This window comes from Ursus americanus, chromosome 2 (genome assembly GCF_024610735.1).
Source record: "Ursus americanus isolate L20-20 chromosome 2, mUrsAme1.1.p, whole genome shotgun sequence".
In the NCBI taxonomy this organism is placed as follows: domain Eukaryota; kingdom Metazoa; phylum Chordata; class Mammalia; order Carnivora; family Ursidae; genus Ursus; species Ursus americanus.
Window position 1 is genome coordinate 34,290,383 of NC_142128.1, and position 22,462 is coordinate 34,312,844.

General features: G+C 44.5%; 1 protein-coding gene across 20 annotated transcripts in view; it reads right to left on the reverse strand.

Annotated features, from left to right (window-relative positions):
- RBFOX1 (RNA binding fox-1 homolog 1) overlaps nucleotides 1–22,462 on the reverse strand; it is a 1,395,365-nt gene that overhangs the window by 35,302 nt on the left and 1,337,601 nt on the right. For 12 of the 20 annotated variants that reach the window (XM_087870620.1, XM_087870634.1, XM_045784314.2 and 9 more), the window contains 3 exons: nucleotides 22,197–22,329; nucleotides 7,590–7,632; nucleotides 2,694–2,758 (listed from right to left, as the gene is read on the reverse strand). In XM_087870620.1, coding sequence (XP_087726746.1) covers nucleotides 2,694–2,758; nucleotides 7,590–7,632; nucleotides 22,197–22,329 — 241 coding nt within the window. Of the gene's footprint in view, nucleotides 1–2,693; nucleotides 2,759–7,589; nucleotides 7,633–12,693; nucleotides 12,734–22,196; nucleotides 22,330–22,462 lie in introns of all 20 variants that reach the window. The other 8 variants (XM_087870651.1, XM_087870643.1, XM_087870625.1 and 5 more) reach the window with 3 other exon arrangements.

Sequence of the window (22,462 nt, forward strand, 5' to 3'; positions counted from 1 at the left end):
GTTCTGAAGGAGTTTCTTTGGGTTAAGAAGTTTTTTCTCTTTGTCATCCTGCCTGTCTTCTAGACGAGAGGAACCAAGAATCTATCACTACTGATACTAAGCTTCATGATCATGTAAAAATAAATTATTACACAACTGCCCTGAGATAAATTCTAGAAACTTGACATCTTTCATCTAGATTCAAAAGCTCTTCTGATAATTTCACATTTTCCCCAAATATGTGTCTTCTATTAAAGGGAAGGGTCTTCCTTCTCTTCACCTGCTTACTGGAACTATAAGGAAGTACCACCATGTCATAAATATGCTTTATAAATCAAACCAGAAATATCATTTTAAAGATTGTTTTCTGATAATTTGCCTATTACTGCATTTTCCTCAATGCAATAATCCCATATGTGGCAAGTGTCTTGCTTATAATAGAGTTAAAGAGGGCTGGTAATCAATTTCCACAGCAACCAAGAAGACCCAATATACAAATTTCTTTCATGAACAGCAAGAGGCCAATTACATGGACAAGAGTATATTTACTTGGTTTCTTCCACGGAAATAACTGCACTAACGTGGGAATTGTAGGGTCATTCAAAATTTACCAAACCAAGAATGAGGGCAATTTTCAGTAGGACACATTGCCAATGAGAAATCTCAATGTTAAAATAACAGATTTTATACACATATTTGCATAGGGTGTCCCCACTCCTCCAACACTTTAACTTAATTTTCAAACAAATGCTAATAGAGATGGCCAGATTCTCAAGTAATTCTATTTAAGAATAGTATTAAATATTGCTTATTTTAAAAAAAGTGTCTAGATGGGTCTTACTGAAGAAAGCAATTTAAGTTATATCTTTATAATTAACCTTTTATCAACGTGGGGGGAGATGCACTTATACTGAGAAGATAAAAATCCAAAGAAATAAATCCGTTTAAGATTCTTATAATTATACAGCAGGCTAAAGTTACTATGATTATAATTATATACAAAGTGGGTGTTTGAGAATTTAGCATCTACAGATATTTTCATGAAAATAATTAAGGGTTGTAGATGAACCACATTACAATTGATACTTTGTGAATCTTCGGTGTGCAGAGTTTAATAGCATTAAGACTTTTCATTAGTAGGATGAGCTCCAGGATGTCAAGATTGGCATCAGTTGTATGAGCTTTATTGACCCTCTCCAGTTCCCTAATCCCGTGTCAAAGTATACTGAAGATAGTAACGTACATCAAAACACGTTTTGCATCTTGGCAAGAGGACACTGGGTAACTGGATAATTTATGTATTTAGAACTGCCTCTTAACAATTGTTTGGATTTCTTTGGAGTCTCCCTCCAGCCTTGAGAACTCATTAGGGCTGTTTATAAGCAAACAGTAATAATACCTACATACAACCAGATAGTGGATCTCATTTCTGTCTCGCCCAAGAGCCATGTGAAACAAGTCTATGCATGGGGTTTTCAAAGTGCCGGTTTTAGGGTTCAGGAGTTGATTTTGCTTTCTTCTACCTCGGAAGAAATCTGCAGCTACATCGAGCTAACGACACGTCCCGTGGGAAATGGAATGGAGCCGCAGAGAAAGCACACCACAGCAAACCGAGAGAGGAGCTAAGTCATGACAGGCCAGGAAGGAAGGAGCACCGGCGGCTGCTGCCACTTCCCATTCGGGGGTCAAGTTCATCGCCTGCTTACCTGTCTGACCCAGCATGCCTCAGCCACACATGCAAATCGTTACCATCACTGTTTTATCCATGAGACGTATTTTTAAATTAAAGGAGTCATTACCAAAAATAAGCACCCTCAATGACATTTGTGCATGCAGAGCATCTGAACATTCACATTTATGTCCTCAGAAAACAGAGCCAACGGGTTGCATTCAAATATGGAAACACACACTTCGTTGTTGTTGTTGTTGTTTTTTCCCAGGCACCTACACGAAAATAGCTGCGGCTTGCCATTTCAGAAACCGAGTCATCTGTCAAGCCTGAGCAATGGAGCGCCTCCACCCCCCACCCCTGCCCCGCCATCCGTTCTGACTTCTGCATTTCTTAGACCCACTCTGTCCCCCTTCCACTGCCAGTCTTAACATGTGGTGCACACTACAAATACACACTGGCTTATCGTAGTAGGATCAGACACAGGGCACTGCCGAAAAGAGTGAATCTCCTTAGGAACGCCAGATACATCGCCCCCATTCCTTTGTGTTGGATTAAAAAAAAAAAAAAAAAAGGCAACGGAAGGAATGCTTTACTGGGTGTAAAAAGTTGTAAGGAAGAAAAAGGGAAGCAGGGTGGCTGAAGTGGAGGAAAACCTGTAGGATCATCTGGTGTTCTTCCTAGGAGTGAGAGGAGACCACGGCTGCTTCTCACACGGAAGACGTGGGAAGGCTGTGCAGGGACAGTACGTGTGTGCATGCAAAGTGCGCTGTCGCAGGGATTGAGAAAGATCTGAAAAGCGACTACACTGGCACAAAACATAGCATCTCGGGTTTTAGCAGAGAGGGCAAGAGTTTAGGATGTTCTAGGCTTCATGGTTCATCCTCTCTCTATGTGGCACTGTTTACCTTTACCATGGGACCTGAGTTTTGGGGCTGCCTCCCCAGCAGTCATGCATGCGCACCAGAACCAGACGAGAATCTCGCCTCCCACCAGCTAAGTTCATTTCCAGGTCGTTGACAAGCAGGAGGAGGGTGACTCTTACCTGTCACTGTAGGCAGCGGCAGTGGCAGGGGTTGGCTGGGCGTAGCGGTATGCAGCATAACCACCCTAAAATGCAAGGAGAAATCGGACTTAGGAGTGCAGAGGAGGCCAACGCAGGGGCGCCCGACTCTGAGGCCGCACCAGAACAGCAGTAACCCCATCTACCAGTCTAATGTGGAGGTTAATGAAAGCTTAGTACCAAAGCAGAAGTACAAAACACACTGGAGAGACACGGGCTTGGATCCCAACCCCAGCTGGATGTTAAAGGTTAGCGGTCGTAAGCATTTCCCCAAGGAAGAACCCAGACACCCTTCTAAAGAGACGTACCTAAATGGTTAATGGTGACTGTGTTGGGGTGGGGAGGATTACAGGGGATTCTCTACACACTCTGTATACTTTGCTGAACTTTCCAGATTTTCAAAAATGATTATGCTTTACCTTTACTTATTAGCTACTAACTTATGTCTTATTCTAACCCTCCTTGATTACTTCCTTAAAAATCCAACATAGATTGAGCTAATGCCCCCCTGTCGTACATTGATATTTATAAAAAAATAAGATAACGCTTTGATTGAAAGTTTATTAGTCATCTCTCGCCTGTGTAACTGTCCGACCACTGAAGCAATGAAAGAAGACTGTGTTTAGCTTTCTAAATGTTGCATAATTATTTTAAAAAAATGGAATGGTGAACACTTGTTAAAAATTCTGTCTTTTCCGTTAAGACATCGCACTGGTTCAAATAGGGAATTTGTTTGGTGTGGAAAATATGATAAAGCTTTCCAATTTGTAAATAAAATCATTAAGAGGAAAAAAAAACCTGAAAAAAATAATTAACATTTAGTTGCATGTACCAGTTACTGCAATTGTTCAATTAAGCAGAGGACAAGCAAATGGTCATATGCGAAAGGAATTGTGTTCAGTGGAGCATTGATTATCAAACTGTGAAAATAACTGAGCTTCTTGCTCAGTAGACCACAGCGATACATCAACCACTGTCGAATGCTCTCAGCACAATTAACAAACATGATCCAGTCTCTACCGATAACAGAGGGAACACTCGGTTCTAATTAGAATTCACCATCCCATAATCCTCTGAGGAAACAGTTCTCACCCTCACCATAAAGGGGCAATTCGGAACAGACTGATGTGTTCCAGGACCTTCTAACAGCCAAGTCACTCGTGTGTCAGATGGGCCCTAACAACAAAATCTGGAGTAAGGGGTATGTTACCCTTAGCTTCGTGAGTAGGGGACAGCCAAGTGGTAAGACAAGGAGATAGATGCTGGAAAGAGAATCTTTCGAAATGTGGACAAAGTGGTGTCAATAATTTATTTCTACCCTCTTCCAACTTTCAGAGTAATCTGCCACAACATACCTAGCAATTAAAAAATCTAGTCTGTCCTTAAAGAAATTTGTGCTTTGGAGCATTCCTGGAGAAGGCACAATCCAAGACATCCTGACAGATAATCACCAATCATTTGGAGCCAGTATTACACGCCCCCCCCCCGCAAAAAAAAAGTCTCCCTTGAAAAACAATGTGGAAGTTAAAAAAAAAAATGAGGTCTTAGCCAGACACCACCTGGTGTTCCAAACACCATGTTCTCTAATTAGGAACAGAAAAACTCATTAAATGTGCTGAGGAGTTGTAAAACCAAACGGTTGTCACACCAGCACCAAAGCTCAAGATACAGAAGGATGGGCTGAAGGCAAATCAGGTCACCAGATTTCTGGAGTCATTCTTGTTATCTGCTTGTCCATCTCCTTGGCTTTCATGATGTGTCCAGAAAGACGCCGGTGTGCAGGTGTGTATATTAAACAATGAGGTAGGGAGGGGCTGGAGTTGGCTCGCTGATTGCTAGGGGGCACTAACTGCCACCAGCTGAAAGCTTGGATGGAAAGAAAGTGCACGTGTGTGTGTGTGTGTGTGTGTGTGTGTGTGTGTGTGTATTTTTTCTCTCCAAGAATAAAAAACAAAAGCTTGCAAAGGTACTGCCATCAAGTGCCATGTAAATCAATCATGATTTGGTGACTGAATTTTGTCCCAGCAAAGATCTCTAGCAACACCATCCGCCCCCCTGCAAACCCTCTATGTTTGAACTCTCTCTGTGTCCCAACTTCCGTGATTGTTTCCATCACTGAAAGTGGGCAGCCAGTTTGATAAGTGGAAAGAACAGCTGCTGTGCAAATAGCAGATAATGAAAATGAACCTCACCGACTGCCAGTCGATGTTTATCGTATGAACATAAAATGGATGTGTGTGCAACTAGGGTCCTTCTGCACAACAGATGTGCTTGTCTATGGCGCTTTGGGAAGGACCCATCCTCTCCATTATTTTCACATGACTTGCCCATTTAGACAAACTAAGTGTGTGTTTCTATGCGAGACAGGCACAAATGGTCAATGCCCTGACAATATTTAGGAATCTGTTTATGAGCATTCCCTACTTAAGGCTCAAGGTCATAGTTTGTCGAGGTCTGTGGAGCCAGTGGAAAGATTTTGACCTTGAGCACTGATCTTCCTGTCCAGTAGGTCTGTTGGTGATGACAGCAATGTTCTGCCTCTGAGCTGTCCTATACAGTCGTCCCTGGTCCTAAGTGACTATTGAACCTTGACATGTTGGCTGCTAAAACAAACTGCGATTTTTAAGTTGTTTGAGTTCATCGGAATTTACACGTCAAGGGCCACGTAGGGCTGGTGGCTTCAGCATTGGACAGTCCAGGTCTAAGTGATCCCTCAAATAGGTAATAAGCGGAAAAAGAAAAGGCTCAGGGGGCTTGATACCACCACATCTATATACTGCATTGTCTTCCTTTGCTATTTTTCTTCTGTATGAAATCCATATTAGGGGAATAACAGAGTTGTGTATTAACTCTGTGTATGGGTGCATACACTGTAAAATGATCAAAAAATACAAATTGCTTTAATTTGCCTTTCTAACAGGTGACTCTAATCAATTTTATTGCTCCATATTTTGCAGCTCGCTGAGCATAGCCAAAGCTTCTGCAAGGTTCTGGGCTAATGTCTGAAAAAGGAGAGCTCACTTCCATTTGCTGGCACCAAACCATGTTCATGTTGAAACAGTCTTCCTGACCTTAGGACAAAAATGCCTCCTTGACAATTTGATTTTTCCTACCACCAAACCAAATGGCAAGCACAACGTGGTTCTGTACTCCCTACATCATAAAATATACTCATTTGTCACATATCGGGCAGCAAGCTATAAATGAGACCTTATATAAAATGTAAATGTTAAATGGCCATTATGAATCCCCCCTCCCACCTCTGCCACCACCAGCAGAAGTGGCCACAAAGATCCCCACTCATTGTCTGAAACATTTCCTTTGCTAGCGAGACCTCTGGAGGTTGGGGCAAGTTACTGACTGAGGACCTCTAATGGTGCGCCAACAAAGCATTTTCAAAACTGCGCTTTGTGGGATACTAATAATGGTAGGAAATGGAATTTTCCATGACCAACTAGGTTTGGAAAACGCCAAATTAAACGAAACGAGACTGGCTCCTCCATCTGTGGAACTTTCTAAAACGATACCGACAAGCACCGTAGATCCTCCGTACATCTCAGAGCCATTCAACAAAGGAAATCACGTTTTTTACTTTAGAGCATACTTTTGGAAAAAGTTGTTCTAATCTCCAAATGACTTAGGAAGAGAGGTGAAACGTTTGTGTGCTGGTGGGGACACAGGGATGGGTAGTGCTGTAACGTCTGTGTGTGTGTGTGTGTGTGTGTGTGTGTGTGTGTTTCCGTTCAGCTTAACTGTATAAAGTAGCAAAGGGCTTAATCCTAGACAGAAGCTTCCCCGTTTCTACGAATACCCAAGGATTTCACTTCATGCAGTCTACAAGGTGGACTGGAATATACCGGTGTATATATATAGATGTATCCACATATATCTATATATACATTTTTTCCCCTAAAACAACATGTATAAGAACATCTGCAAAATGAAACACTTAAACATAAATAATCGCTCCCTAATTTATCTGCATCACACACCAGCTGTTTTTGAAGTGTGGCAATGAAAATCAGTTTTCCTGAAATGTAAAAATAAAAGTTGATCTTGGAAATTTAAATTATCTTGTTCTCTCCTAGATCCAAGCACCCCCTTTTCATACTAGATTTCTCATTAAAACTTGATTAATTCTCATGGTTAAAAAAGAATGTACTTTCTTAATTGCCTTAATACAGAACAAAAATGGGAATTGCATGTTACAGGGAAATCCATGTACTAAAACTCCCCCGATCATCCATAGTTTTACATTCTTCTTTCATTTTATTTGACAGTTTTAATGTTGGTTATAGACCATATTGGGAGACTCAGCCAGCTACACTCCAATGGATGTGTCGCTCTTTTTTCTTCCTACAAATTGGTTCATTTGGGGGTTGCTTCGGCAGTGAGTAATAGGGTTGAAAGCTATAGCAATAGGTGTGAAATAAATTTATAAGAAGCTACAATGAAACCAGGGAAAGTTATGTTAGCTGTGCTGACCCTCAATGCTGGATGAATAAGTTCTTTGTTTAACCATGCCAGTTGAGTCCAGGAACCTACTACAAAGTCACCCAGACAGTTGATACAATGAAACCTTGCAAGTCTTTTCACCGAATTTATATTAATTGGGTGTTGATGCATTTTAAGCCAGGAGATTTATAGCCAAGTCAGAATCTCCATTTTGATACACTCGTGATCAAGCAAACAGGGGATATCTGAGGATGTGCATCTCTATTCTAGAAGCATTCACATCGAAACTGGAAAATTCAGTCAAGTCTTTCCTCCTTCTATGTTAGAGACCATCTCCCCTCCCCAGAATTGTCTTGTTAGTAGGATTTCACAGCAAACCCACAATCATTGTGATGAGTTTTTCCACCAGTCGGGATTTCATACCTGCAGCAATTTATTGCCATACACAGGCTCTTGATACACTACTCTATAAGGAAACAGAAATGTAATGTTTTCAATGCAAAAATGAAATAAATAAAAGAAAATGCATAAGTCAGACAAATTCCAGAGCAATTCATTTACAAGTTTGCTTCTCTTACTTCACTACGACCTGCGAATGACCCATCAAACCAAAAGCAGCAGCAAGTTGTAGCTGCAGATCTCTGAAACCTGGAGTATCAGAGGGTGCGGGTGGGGATCAAGCCCCACTGAATGTACCAAGCCCACCGCCATAACCTGCGTTTATCTGTAGAGAGGAGAAAACGATACTTTCATGGCTTCTCATCCTTCTAAGCATAACGCAACAGTTCAAGGTGACTACTTCAAATTTCTCTCTTTATCTCACGATTAGAATTCTCTGGAATACCCAAGGATCTAGCTTTGATGCTTCATTACTGAGGCAGTTACAATGACAGTACATAACTGTATCGATACGTTTATTTTAAAAATGTGACATCAAATAACAACAGAGAGTGCAACTGAATTTCGTGAATTAATGAATCACGTTGAAGCTACCAAAGCTACTTTTAAGATACAGGACTGGAAAAATTATGTGTGTGTGTGCGCGCGCGCACGTGTCTAGAAAAGCTGCTGATAAATATATAGAGTGCAAAGGTCACGACCTCATTCAAGTCCAACAACAAGATCTCAAGTAGAACCCCTCAGACAGACGGGGATGCAATTTTGCGTTGTGAGAGTTTTTTGTGGGAGAGCCTAATCTTTCATGTTTTAGTTTAGTTCTAGTTTAAAGTGAAATCTCACAGTTCTAGGGCAGACCTCAAGGGGGTGGAATACTGTAAGGGATTTAGGGACCTGCCTTATAAAGGTGTGTCTGTACATACATATATATGTATATATGCATCTTAATCTTTACTTGGCCTCAGATTTAGTAAATTTAAGCCTGTGGACCTATGCCTGTCAACATTCTAGGCTTTTCTCTCTCTCCCTCTCTCTCTCTGTCCCCCATTGCTTATTTGAGGAAGTTTCAAGGAGAGATACTGTTCCCCATGACCCTCCTACCCCATTGTCCTCTCCATTATCTTCTTACTTCTCATCTTCCTCCTTTCCTTTCCTGCATTTCTCAGAGTTTGGTCAATGAGGGCAACAATGTTACTCCACTGGCTCCGGGCTTAAGCACTGAACTCTGAAGCCAGATCACATGGGCTCAGACCCCAGCCTCAATGAACATTTTTGGACAAATAATTTATCTCTTTTCTGAAGACAAGTTTCCCCCTCTGAAAACAAAAGCAGAGGTAGTGGGTGGAGGCAATTCCTCCCCTCCAGGCTGAGGGGAGGAAGGCAGTAAAGGCTGACCCTCTTGTCCCACATAGTAATGCATAACTCCTTGGTGGGCAGTTGCCCCTGTGGTGACTGGCCTGCCTAATATTAGCTGACTCAAAGCCGACTCCCACTGAGAGCAGGGTCCTAGGAATACGGACTTGGGGTTTATTTGGAGAAGTTCTGTGTTCCAGTTATCCATGTTTACATTAGTGAAATGAGGACACCTCTTTGTTTTAAGATCCATGGATGGCAGAGTGACATGAACTCATAAATAATTTTGTTTAGCCAAGGTGTCAGCCAGGAACTTGCCATAATGGAATTTAAGAGTCACGTGAATAGGCACTGGAATCTCATCAAGACGTACCAGCCTCATGGCTGCACGGACTGGTGGAAAGCCCTATAAAAAGGGAACAGGGTTAACATTTCTATCATTTATCACTGTTTCTCTCTTTCTCTGTCTCCCCTCTCCCCACCTGTCCTCTCTTCCCTTCTTCCCATTGCTCTACTCTCTCACCCCACTCTCCACTGCGTTAGTACCTTCTTTTTAAATAGCTCTATTCGAATGGCCTTATTTCCATTTTCAATAGTTACCTTTTGATCAAATGCCATATCCTGGGATCGCTCCCTGAGTGGGGGAAGACAAACGTGGCTAAATGCAGTTAAGCCACACTGACCTTCAGCTCTGTGGCCAATTCTGGTCCCATGAGATCCACAGCTTCACCCCAAGATAGAACGGATTGCTTTGCAGACCCAGAGGACTTAGTCCCACTTCAACCTGCAAACAGGTTGTCAATCCCATTGACCACTACTACCATTATTTTTTTCTTTACCTTGACTTACTTTTTCATGAAAAGAAAATCATTTAAATGTGCACCTAAGCAATCATGGCGAACTTGCAGATTTGACAGACTAGTTATACAAGCTAAATTCCTGGCAGTCACCAAAGCTAGAAGCCCACTACGTTACCCAGGAAAGTTAAAATCAAAGAGGACGTTTAAACCTATTAGAGGTGACCCAGGTGTCTAACACATGTCCCAGGACCTCTCAGGATTGCCCTAACCCTATTTATTGTGTACTATTTTTAATGAGATTGAAGGAGCAACCCAGAAACTTCCTTTAAAGAAAATAGAATCTCACATGCTTTTCTATGAACCTTGTCAATCATCCTTCAAGAGATGGTGCCCTGGGGACAGTTCCAGTCATCAAAACAGACCAGGACCACAAGGGAGGCAGGGGTGACGGCTTCAAAAAGCACATCTGAAACTTAAGGTACTTCTAGCCAAGAGGAATCCTGTTCTGTAAACTTTAGAGTGCAGGAAATATTCATATTCTTTCTTTCCCTTAAATGGACATAAGGCCATAGATGAGCCCTTGTCTTGCTGCCGTAATGGGCAGTCTAGTCCATCACTGTGCCCCACAGACACACACCACCAGGCAGCAATATTCCAAACTTGCCATCTTACACGGAGCAGAACAGTCAGGAAGGTCTGCAAGGCCTGAGCTACCTTCTGGGAAAGAGGACAGAAGCAACTGCTGGGTAAACAAAGCTCCAAGTTATTTCTGTCAGTGCTTCTGTCCCCTAATTGCCCATTTGGAACCACCCCCTGAAAAATCTTATTGTCATATAATACGAACAGTGGGAAAATGATATAAAATTTTTTTTGGCTAGAAGAGTGGCTTGCAAAGAATGAGAGAAATAATCTTCTCAACCTTGACACCAGGAAGTGTAGCATTGCAGAAACAAGTAACGAGGCCCCCAGGACAGAATCCCTTTGAGTGCCGCACCCAGACACCTGTGGGGGCTATGCCACTGTGCCCCGCAGGCTTGGCCCAGATATGAATCTGGGAGAGACAAAAGCCACTAAAGGAACTTAAAGCAAAAAGGGACTTTCTTTGTAGCTTTCGTCCTGAATGGAATTTATCTTCCCGTCTAGTCTGGTTTGCTCCCTTCTGCATGTTTCTGCTCCCCCCATTTGCTTTGTTCTCATGGATTTCCATTTGTATCTCTAGCACCAACCAGCACAAACACATCTGCCCACTCCTCTTTCTAGTGCATTCTTTCCCCATGTCTCTGATCTGACAGACTTTGCCTATGGGCAGCTCCTCCTTCCTGCTACTCACACATCTGGGAGGCAGGAAAAGACGCCCACTGGAAATATCCACAGGACAGCACAAATTAATAATTCAATAAACTGCTGTCAGTTTACAAATAAAGAAACTGAGGCATAGAGAGGCCGACACTCAATAAACAACAGCTCATATATTTTTGTTTTTAGCTAGGTTTACTAACATATATTTCCCCTACCCCCACTGGTGGGTGTTGATGGAGATAGTTTTTTGATTTGGGTTTTTTTTTTTTTTTTGTAGATTGTCTTTTTCCCCTCATTTTTCATCACTTCTCCTCTCCCCATTTCCCAAATTAAAAAAAAAAAAAAGTCTTAAACTTATGTATGCTCTATCCAGAGGCTACACTGGGGGAGGGTGTAGACTGATGCTGAGTTCGTTGGGCTTCTAAGGATATGGATGGGCACGAGGATGCCCAGCCCCAGCCTGCTTCTCTCTTTATAAGGGTATGCATTGAAAGTCATTTTTTGTTTGTTTGTTTGTTTTAAAGAGGGTATTTGGAGGCATGGATTAAGCTACACAAAAAATAAGAAATTGGTTGTTCACTGGGTATAGGTTGTTCATTCATTTTAAGAAAAAAATACTAACCCACAGATTATAATAAATGTATCTGATGCAATGATAGAACTCTACTATATGCATCATTGATGGAGATAAATACTACGTCTCAAAATTGTAATTATCTGAAATTCAAAAGGAAGAAAATTAGATAAACAGTGTCTGTCCCATTTTCTAGTAAATGGTATCAATTTGGTCAAAAGTACGATTTTTCTGTTATCTAGTCTATGAGACAAGTACGATTCCAATGAACTTATTTGAGGTCGCTTGTAATAAAAAAGGATATGATTTAAAAAACAGCCCCCGACCCTGCCCATCTATTTTAAATTGTCTTTATTCCAGGTTATTTTCCTAACATTGCAGCTAATATCATAATGTGGGAGAAAAAGTACCTCTAGATCCATTAGGTAAGCTTGACTATGGTCCCCGTAATGAGAGCCATCCTACTCTTTCCTGAAAGTGAAGCTTAATAAAGCGGCGCCGTTTAATAAACGATTCTAAATTTAACAAACAAGTCTAAGTCAGGTAATGGTTTGGGGGGAAATGGAAGGAATAAGGAAGAAAATAGGGTTCTCGTGGTCAAGTTGGCATACATTTTGTGAGAGATATTTCTTGCTAAAATCATCCAGATGGAGTAGGAGGAGTTCTTTCTAGAGCTATTACTATCAACAATTAAATGTATTTATAGGAAAACATAAAAAAAAAAAAAAGCAAAGCAGCCATGAAAATATCTTTTAACCCTCTACAGCTAGTAACTATAGCTGTTATCCTAAATATTATACTGAAAACACACGGACCATACTGAAAATTTGAGAGAGAATATTTTTTGGGTTGGGGGGAGAGTCTTTAATTTGACATGAGAGAAATGCCATCTCTTTCAGGGGGTGTTCACGTGTCTTCTGAAGTTATCGAAGGAGCTAATGCCGCCCCACGACAGCCACGACGGCTGTCGGGAGCAGGTCTGCTGCCTGCCGGTACGCCCCTGCACACTTTCCCATGGACCCCGAAGAGGAAGCTTGCAGCAAACTTGTAAACAGAATGACTCCGGGAGGAAACAGGGGTGGCATGCACGTTAATGAATACTTACATAAATGTCTGCACCATAAAATCCATCCTGGTAAACAACACTGCAGGGCGCACACACAAAGAAAAACATCCATATTAGTGCATTTCCCCATGCAGACACACCAACCCCTGCACTGGTGAAGTTAGTCTGGTCACAAGACCCGAAACACAGGAACCGAGGAGAGTTTTCACATTGGTTAAGGAGGTTGGAGACAACAGCTGTCCGTCAGCCCGAGAGAATTAGGCCGGGGTTCGGTGCTGGCCCAGAATCAGGCCATGGTGGCGTGCTGGGCACCCGACTTCCCACTCTTTCAGGAGGGGGTAAGGAAATGCAAGGAGAGGTTCAGTCTAAGTGGCCTAGACAGACAGGAGGGTCAGAGTTCACATTCAACCCAACCACACGGCTCCCCCCAGGGGGACGTCATCTGCTTAAAATATAAGATTGATAAAGGGTAGGGGGACGGACTGTCGTATTTTCAGCATGCACGGTAGCGGAATGACTTTAGGAGAGCCGGACAACCCAAACGATCCCAGAAATGTTCTCATGTTCTCTCACCCTGTAGTATTTATTATATTTGGTAATTGCAGGTGCCAGTCTTTCCTGGTAAATGTACAAAAATATCTCTATGTGTATGTGTGCATGTGCAAGGTGATACGTGTTTGTATATATGTGTGTGCCATGTGCATGCATGCGGCTGGATGTGTGTGTACCACGCCCAGGTGCGTAAGTGTGTGTGTGCATGCACACACCGATGGATGTATATAGTGTATAATGTGTGTAGTGGTGTGTGTCTGCACATGTGCGTATGTATGCGTGCTCCCGTGTACACATGTATGCATACATGCACCTTATGTGTATTTTTTATGAATTATATCCAGACCAAGGAATCCCCACATTATGACTGAGTAAGCCTGGCCTCACTGTGGCTCTATTGTCACCAAATAGTCATTCCAGAGGGAAGGGACTTCATAGGAGGTGGAAAATATCCTGGACTTCTCCAGAAGTGTCTCGGTATACCTTGAGTGAAACAGCCAGGAAGAAAAGCTTACAGCTGTGTGAGCATGGGAACCTGGCTCCCAATTCCTAAGCAAGGCAGTGGGTTTCAGGAGGATCACACGGAGCCTGACGCCTCACAGGCTTCCGGGAGGATCGCAGGACGTGCGGATGATAAAAGCAGGTGTTACCAGATGCATGTTTTCCACAGGACGGTAGCTGTTACTAATAACCTTCCCTGAGATCGCCCCATGGAGTTCAAATATGATTTATGATTCTGGCAAAGGACCAGTGAGCCCCACCATCGAATGGAGCTGGGTTCTAACAGAAACACGACTTTGATTACCAAAGGGGGGCCAGCAGGTTTCAGGAGGGGAGCGGACCCACATGTAAGCCAAGCATATGGAGCCAAAGGAAGGCACTTGAAACACACACGCGCGAGCGCACACACACACGCACACGCACACGGCTGTGACACTGGTTTGCTGGAGAACCCTGTAGAGTGCTTCTCAGAGCTTTTCAGACTTGATTGGCTAGACCCCAAGTACCTTTATCCTTAAAAACGTGACAGGGATTTCACACGCTAAGGAGGTTGGTAGGAATTGCTTTCGGCTGTTTTCATGTTGATCTGCGAAGACCACAGTTCACAAGAGCACACGTCAAGTAGCATTAAAACCCTAATCCGAGATATTGAGGTATGTGGCGTCCTGAGCTACGCCTTCAGCGTTCCCAGCATTAAGAGATCGTGTCTGCTGGGGGTCAGAAGGCAGGGCCAGCCTCTACCAATGGGACTTGGAACAGATCTGAGGAAACGGGGGAGAGTGACAAATATTTAGTCTGGGCCCCGAACCACAGAGGTGAGTCATGTAGCCGTAGCAAAACAGCTTCTGCTTCTGCCCCCTTCTTTCATGCTGCTGTGCCTCTGCTGGGAACACCTGCTCTCCCAACAGCCTCCTCCAAAAACAGGTCATCATTCAAAAGCCAAGTTAGACGGGAACCACACGGGCATCAGGTCACAGCCTCACCGATCAGCAGCTGTGAGCCGTTGGGCTCATCGCTTAAGCTCTCTGAGCATCAAGTACTCAACTGTAAAATGGGGCGAGAGGCTAGGAAGTGGCTACCTCCAAGGAGAACGCAGTGAAGTGCTGTGTGCAAAGCAACGAGCAAGGTGCTTGACATCGGAGTATAGAAAGTGATCCGGGGGTGAGCAAAATATTCATATTTTAACTACATATTAATATATATTTAAACATGGGAAGTGATGCCTCCATATACATATTTGTAGACGGGGACCCAGTCTGAGACTGCTGTTCTGGGAATAAGGAAGAGCCGAGCCTGGCCTAGACGTTGGGGCTGTTCCCACGCACACCCACAGGGACGGGGAGTGTCTAGCTCGTGTCCTGGCTGGAAGAGTGGCCTCTTCTTTTGCCAGCTCAGGTTCCTGTACATGGTGGCCTGCTGCACGCCTCTGTGTCAAGTCCATTGGCACCAACAACTCCCAGGAGGGAGGCAAGAACAGGCCCTGACATTGGCCTTTTGTTCACCAGGAGAAACTCCGTGCCCTGCTCGGCCTTCCACCATGGGCCGTGGAAAATTCCTTTGGGACTCTGACATCCCACATTTATGAGACAGAGAACCAAAGAGAAAATGTGATCCAGCATCCTCATTTTGACAAGCTCCAACAAACTGAATGATGAGCACTATTTCTCTGCTCCTGAGATGCTTACTATTCTCCACCAACTACACTAAGGCACTGACAAGGCAGTGTGTGTCCATCACTAAACCTGCCCTCAAGGAGCTTTTCAGGGAGGGGCCACGTCATCACAAAGCCATGTGCATACACCTACATAAGTATAAAATTGCAGCTTGGATTGGGGTCCAGGAGGAACAGGTGCTTGGAAAGGGCAGCGGAAGAAGAGGGCTGGCAGCAGAGGTAAGGGTTACCTGAGCAAGTGCCTCGGAAATCTCAAAGCCTTAGCCAGGTAGAGAGGGAGGAAGAGCAGTCCAGGCAAAGGGAACAGACTACGCAAGCCCTAGTGTCCAAAGGGTCCCGGGCTCCTTAAGGGGGTCTGCAGGGTTCAGAGGCCCAGCAGACTGCAGGGGCTTCACTGAGAAAGGAAACTAAGAATTCCCACCATGATGATAAACCACACCCCGCAGGGAGTGCCCGTTTTCACCGAGTGCCGCCCCTGCACGTTGTGGGGGAACGGGGGGATGATGGAGAGAGCAAGTGATCTATTTTCAGGATAGCTCTAAAGACAAGGAACCGATACTGCTGGCCTCTTTGGTGTTCGGAAACGAAGCCAACTGATGGGCTGCAACTTGCACCAGAATGCTGTTTTTCCTCCTAAACAGCTGGTGATAGCCCAAGCCCAAACACTACTGGTCCTCCCATTTCTAGAATGATGACTCTGTGTCAGGCCCTGGTCTAAGCATCATGCGCTCATTAGCCCATTTCACCCGAATACCCCCGTGAGTTGGAGAATACCGGCATCACCCTACAGATATAAAGAAACTAAAGTGGCTGAGCTGCGATTCTAGTCCAGAGAGTCTTGGCTTCTCCGCCCTCTTTGAACTGCTGTGGCCGACAGTGGCCAAACTTTAGCACTAGGCAAGGTCATCTGAGGGCTTGTTAAAACAGACGGCTGGGTCCCACGCCCAGCCCAGAGTTTCTGACTCAATAGGTCTGGATGGGGGGGGGGGTCTAAAATTCCAATTTCTAACAAGAACCAGGGGACACTGATGCTGCTGGCCCGGGGACCAATAGGCTCATCGATCTAAGGGACACCGCCCTCCACATGTTCTTTTTCCTTACATTTGTGACGGCACTGACCTAGGAGACTGGGGCAGTCTCCTAGGCCCTATTCTAAACAGAAGCTGGTCATGGGAAGGCTCTTAACAGACTCTCACGCTGGTTTCTGGGAATGTGTCTAAAGACTTTTTAAAGCCCCAAGAAAGAGGTACACTTAAAATACCAGATGTTTAAGGAAAGGAGGGCAGGAGTCGGTGGCAAGTATGGATCTATAGATAAATTCACTGCACCCTGTACAAGAGAGGGAGTTGCCGTCATGCACTGAACAGGTGCAGTCCAATTTTAATGCAAAGGCGGTCTGTCTAGCCGTGCAAAGGTAATCGCATTGCTTGCCAATCACTTTGGGCCTGCAATATGCTTTTGCAAGAACATAATGCAAATGCACAACTCATTTTCTTAGAAAGGTAATAACAGTAGTTAAATATCTGGTTGAATGCAAGCAGGGAATGATTGCACTATAGCAAATCAGTTTCCTTAAAAAAAAAAAAAAAAGAGAGAGTATAGGATGCCCAAACTATACAATCTGTTTGTGTAATAGACTATATGCCCACCACAAATGCATCCCTGAAGGAGAGGTTATTTAAAACTGCTCTACCTTGCTGCCCCTTCCAAGTGGAAAATAAATTAAAATTTTAATGCGTTGAAATCTAGCTGTTTTTGAATAGATACGGGTCCATAAACTCCCTGGCATTTGTATATTATTGTGTATGGATATATGTATGTGTATACCAACATTTTCCTAGGGAAACCACATTTTTAATTATTTCTAAAGGCATCTGTGACACAACTCACCCCTCCCCCCCCCAAATTTAAGAACCACTGATTTATGGTGTTTGTCTATAGATGCATTCAAATCAGGAGTTTTTTAAAAAAAATGTAACAGAGGTTACACTTTAAAACTGGCTGGAAGTTTAAAGAAGAATTCACACCAGAACCAAACACACAAATAAAAAGCTAGAGAGAATTCTGGAAAATATTCTGGTAACAGGTGATGACTTCAGTTCCTAGTGTTCATATTAAATAAGAAGGGTCCTAAACAACAGACAATGCAGTCTGAGGATAAGATGCTTAGAAATTAAAGCCAGGAAGTGTGGGTGATGTATAGCCAGAAAGACACATACACATAGCCCTAGAGGCTGGTGTCAGACGCTTTCCTAGGACCTACTCTGAAAGCGTTCCCAAGGATCTGTGTGTGGCTCTCACTCCTACACGGGCGAGCTTGAAGTTTTTTCCCTGAGATCCTCCCACATCTCTCCGATACACAAACTAGTACAGAGTGTCCTCAGACCACTTCTCAAGGTAACTCTGAGAAATTGTCCATTGATGGGTCATATGTAATTTCCCGGGCAAGTATAGAACACCTTGTTCAAAGATACCCAGAGAACCAAGACCAAAACCCTATAGCAGATGCTGGATGGTTAGCTTAGAATAATAACAATTTTAAAAATATTCCTTGATGCTCCATTAGAGCACTCTGCTGTGTCCCCAGACAACACGCATGGTACAGAGCAGGCACGTGGTAGTAGCCGCTTAATAGTTAAGTAGCTAATTAATTAAGTGCAAGGATTTGGCGAGGCCAGTCTCACGGGGTTCCTTCGGGAGGGTGTTGGGGTTCAGTTGCTGTCTTCCAGTATCAGATGTTGTACTGAGTCTGGGGGGGCCGCCTCCATCCATGGGTCATCAATCTGTAAGCTCCTTTGGATGGCCATGGCCCAGTGGGCAATTTCTCCCTCATGTGAGTCATAGGAGGACAGACTGGACACTGAGGCTTCTCTATCAAAACTGACTCCAGGATCAAATGCACGGAGAAATAGGGAAGACCTAGTGATTCAGCGCTCTCAGAATCCATTCACCAGATAGTATTTTATTTATGATCTACATATTCCAGAAACTATCGAAGTGCCTCCGACCAAAGCCAGCTCTGTGGCTTGCAGGGAATGGGGGTCTATGAACTGCAGGAGCCTCCCAGGAAAGGGGTCAGACAGGTTTCTAACTCATCACCCATCCTCGTTCAGTTAATGTTGACAATCAATTGGGTGGCTCAGTCTAGGTTTTCCACCCATTCCTCGGGTCCCTCCATGGTCCAACCAGAACCCCTCCCCCCAGGGCGGGGTTAACATCATGTGTTAATGTCCCAAGAAGGTTCTTTGAGCTATGTGAGAAAGAAGAGAATAGGGCCTCTTGGAACCTGTGCTCTTTACTTGCTGGGAGCGACTTCAGAGAATACCAGGATGTGGAGGAGAAACCAAATCAATCAGAGGAAATGGATGAATGGGAAGGCACGCTTGGTGAGTCTGCCTGTATGGCTATCTTGATGTTGGATACCTCCGAGGGTCACCCAAGGCTCCACAGAAGTAGCCATGGAGGTTCTGTGGGGTTTATTTTTAAAGATTTTTTTAAAAAATTTATTTATTTGAGAGAGAGAGGGTGTCTATGAGGGAGAGGGAGAGGGAATCTGAAGCAGACTCCACACTGAGGACAGAGCCTGATGTGGGGCTTGATCCCACAGCTGTGAGATCATGACCTGGGCCAAAACCAAGAGTCAGACTCTTAGCCGACTGAGCCACCCAGGCGCCCCAGATTTTTTTTTTTCCAATATCTTGGGAAAACAGTATGGAAGCCGTACATGGACATAGGATAAATGACACATTTTTGGCTGGAATTTCAGTAACCAAGTATATACTGCATACTTCATGAAGAGCAGAGGGTTAGGTTGGCAGTTAGCTGTATCTTCAACTGGTGACACATAGAAAATTGTAATAAATGCAGCTCGCTGGGTGACATCTTAGAAAAGATGGGGATCACCGGGTGTGAGGGAGAATGGGATCTCAGCGTGGCAATTTAGGACGTGGTTGGACTTCAGTGCATCTTACATTTCTTCTTTTCCTGGAAGCCTTCTCTAAAAACCCAAGCTGAGCTAAGGGGCCTTCCTTGGTGCTCACACAACACCCTTATCACTTATCGCATTTATTGAGATTATTAGTGTATATGGTGCCCCCTGCCCCTAACTGGAAGGAACTCCTCCGAAGGTGCAAGACGGGGTTTGGAAGCGAGAAAAGGGATGCTAGGCTGAACTGCACTGGAGTAAAGACATTAGTCGACTCTACAAATCTCCCCCTGAAGGACTTTGGAGACAAACGGCTACAGGAAATCCACACTATCACCTGCACCACCTGAATGCCGATAACATCACTTTCTGGAAACAGAAGGAGGTTTCCAATCTCTGCTGTTTGCTTCCACTCAAGCTCAGGGCTCTCAGCACACCAGCCCATGTCTGCTCTATGCTGTCCTCTGCTATTCTTTCCAAAATGAGTTGCCCCCCGCCCCCTGCAGTCTCCTGCAGCCTCAGCCAACAGAACAAGCAGAGGAAAAGGGAAGCCTTCATTTAAGATGCTGGGTTCACACTTTCTTGTTCGGCGCGGGCGCACTCCAGGCAGTATGTAATACAGCCGAAGACCCTCGCTGAATTTCCTACTTTCAGCCAGCACTTTGCTCTTACAGAACTTGCGGACATGGACACTCCCCCCCACCCCCAGCCCTTCTGCTCCTCCTCCTCCTGGGTTGAGAATTTCATCTTACTACTAACGGTGGTTTCAGGATTCCACTAGGAACATTACCAGCAAAGAGGCACAGTGTACCATTATAACGAAAATGATTAGAAACGTTTCTGGAATACTTAAGTCACATCTGAAGCAGTCACAAACACGTCGCTTCACCATTTGGAGGTGCCTGTGTCTCTCCCTGGTGAACGTGGCATTAATTAGTTATGCGTGGTTATTCCCGGCAAAGAGCGAGTTCATTGTAACTTAGCGAATTTCAATTTTATGGCAGGTGTGTTATTTTGAGATTTTTATGAATTGTTCATATGAGGATAAGCCATATAATTTTATTTTTTTTCCTGTTCAGTATAGTAGTGAGATACTGAGGGTACATATACCGAAAAGCTACAATTACCGTCTACTAAGATAATAATTTTCAGACAAACTAATGTGGTATCAACATGTAATTTTGTATTTATGGCTTATGAATCTTGCTTTAGTAATTACATGAGCCTACAGGGTAACTTGGTGGGCTTTCTTCCCTTCATAACAACTTACTGTGTGACCTTGGGAATAACACGTCTTTATTTCTGCATTTCTGGGTCTATAAAACAGGCTCAACACTGTGGGGCTGGAAATAATGATTAACACTGTGGATGCTTCCTTATATCACGTGGTCAGGTAAAGGCTTAGGAGGTGCGGATGCATGTTTTTGGAGGGTGAGGAGAATTTAGGGCAAAGTCATACTTGGTTTGTAAGTATCCACCATCTTTCCATGACAAAGAAATTTTCGCTATTGTTTTGTCCACTAAGAAACTCAGAAATGACCCAAGGCTAAGGACAACACAGGAAACAATGGATGCCGAATGATCTCTCTGCCTTTGTTTTCTCTTCCTGGTGATTCCATTTAGTTTCATTTATTTATATTCTTAACTTTGTCTCATTGCATTTGTGTTTGAAACACTTCATATGCTCTCCTCTGCAATGGGTGAGATACGAATAAATAATGAAAAAAGAGTGGTTCCTTTTGTCATCAGTATAATAGAGAGATGACCTAGCATAATTCAGGTTTCCTAAACGATTTATAAGCAACAGAGGTATAAAAAAATGCATTAACCCTTTTCACACAGCCTGGAATACAGCCATATTCTTTCTACAGACCAGAAAGCCAGTCGTTGGCCAAGAAACCCTCATGCCAAACCGTCTCAGGCATCGCTGAGTTTTTCTGAGTAGCGCTACTGACATTTGGGGCCTGATATCTCCACGCTAGGGGGCCACCCTGTGCACTGTGGCAATCCGGCAACATCCCTGGCCTCCACCTCCCAGCTCCTGTGACAAACCAGAATGTCTCCAGACAGTTCAAACATCCCGAGGACTGGCAGAGACACCCCTTTCTCCCTGATTCCAGAGGTTCTGGAATGTTCCAGGAGGAGCCCTTAACAGGAGGACAGAAAGGGGAGCACTGCGGGGTTGCAGTCCACCACACCGAGACCCCTGTTTCTTTGCATTCCCTGCCATTCCTTGATCTTCACCTGGCAATGCAGGAGTCCATGCGCACAGATACCAAACCGCCAATGGGAAACACGCTACCCCGTGTTTCCTTGCAGAGGGGAAAGGAAGCCAAATGCCCATTTTGGAAAATCCAACGGAAACGGGTCTTACTTCCAATTTCTTTGAACTTTCGAGAATGTTCACATTTGACTCCACACCTAATTTTCTCTTTTCGGGCAAGGGTTCATAAACCTTGACGAGCAAGGTGTCTTTGGGGAGGGGAACAAGACCACCCAAGTGAACTTTTATGTTTGGGGACTTCATGTCCCTCCATGGACGGATTCAAGGGGCAAATGTGATCCAACCTCCTTAATAACCAGATGTTTGCAATCATCAGAAATACATCTTTGGCTGTAGCCATTTCTCTGTTCTCCAGCATTCAGTCTCAGAGAGAATTTACATAACAACATGTGACATGTAGAATGCTTAAAGGCACCAACCATGACAGGACAAATTACACTCATTTTTCACTACTCTTTGCAAGGTGCTCCACGGCAGGCGCGCGCCGGGCTGCATGCTGGGGCGGTTCTGGTGGGGCAGTCAAGACCGGCATGCGCTCACAAACGGGGGGGGGGGTGCTGGTGCGGGAGGTCCGCCGGGGGGAGGGGGGGGAAGGCCGCCCCACTTACCCGCCATATGCCGGGATCGGAGGCGGGGGCGCCGCGGCCCGGAAGGTGTTGTACACGGTGCGGCCGCGGCCTCGCAGGTGCGCCCCTCGGTAGGCGGCCGCGGCGGTGGCTGCTGGATACGGGAAGCCGGGCACTGCGGGCGGGAAAGGAGAGAGCAGAGCAGAGGCTTTCAGAAGCACACCTGTGGTTCAGGGCAACCCGCCCACCCCGGGCCCTTCTCCCTGCCGCCGAGGCTGGACACCTGCCCCTTGTCTGGGAGGCGGGGT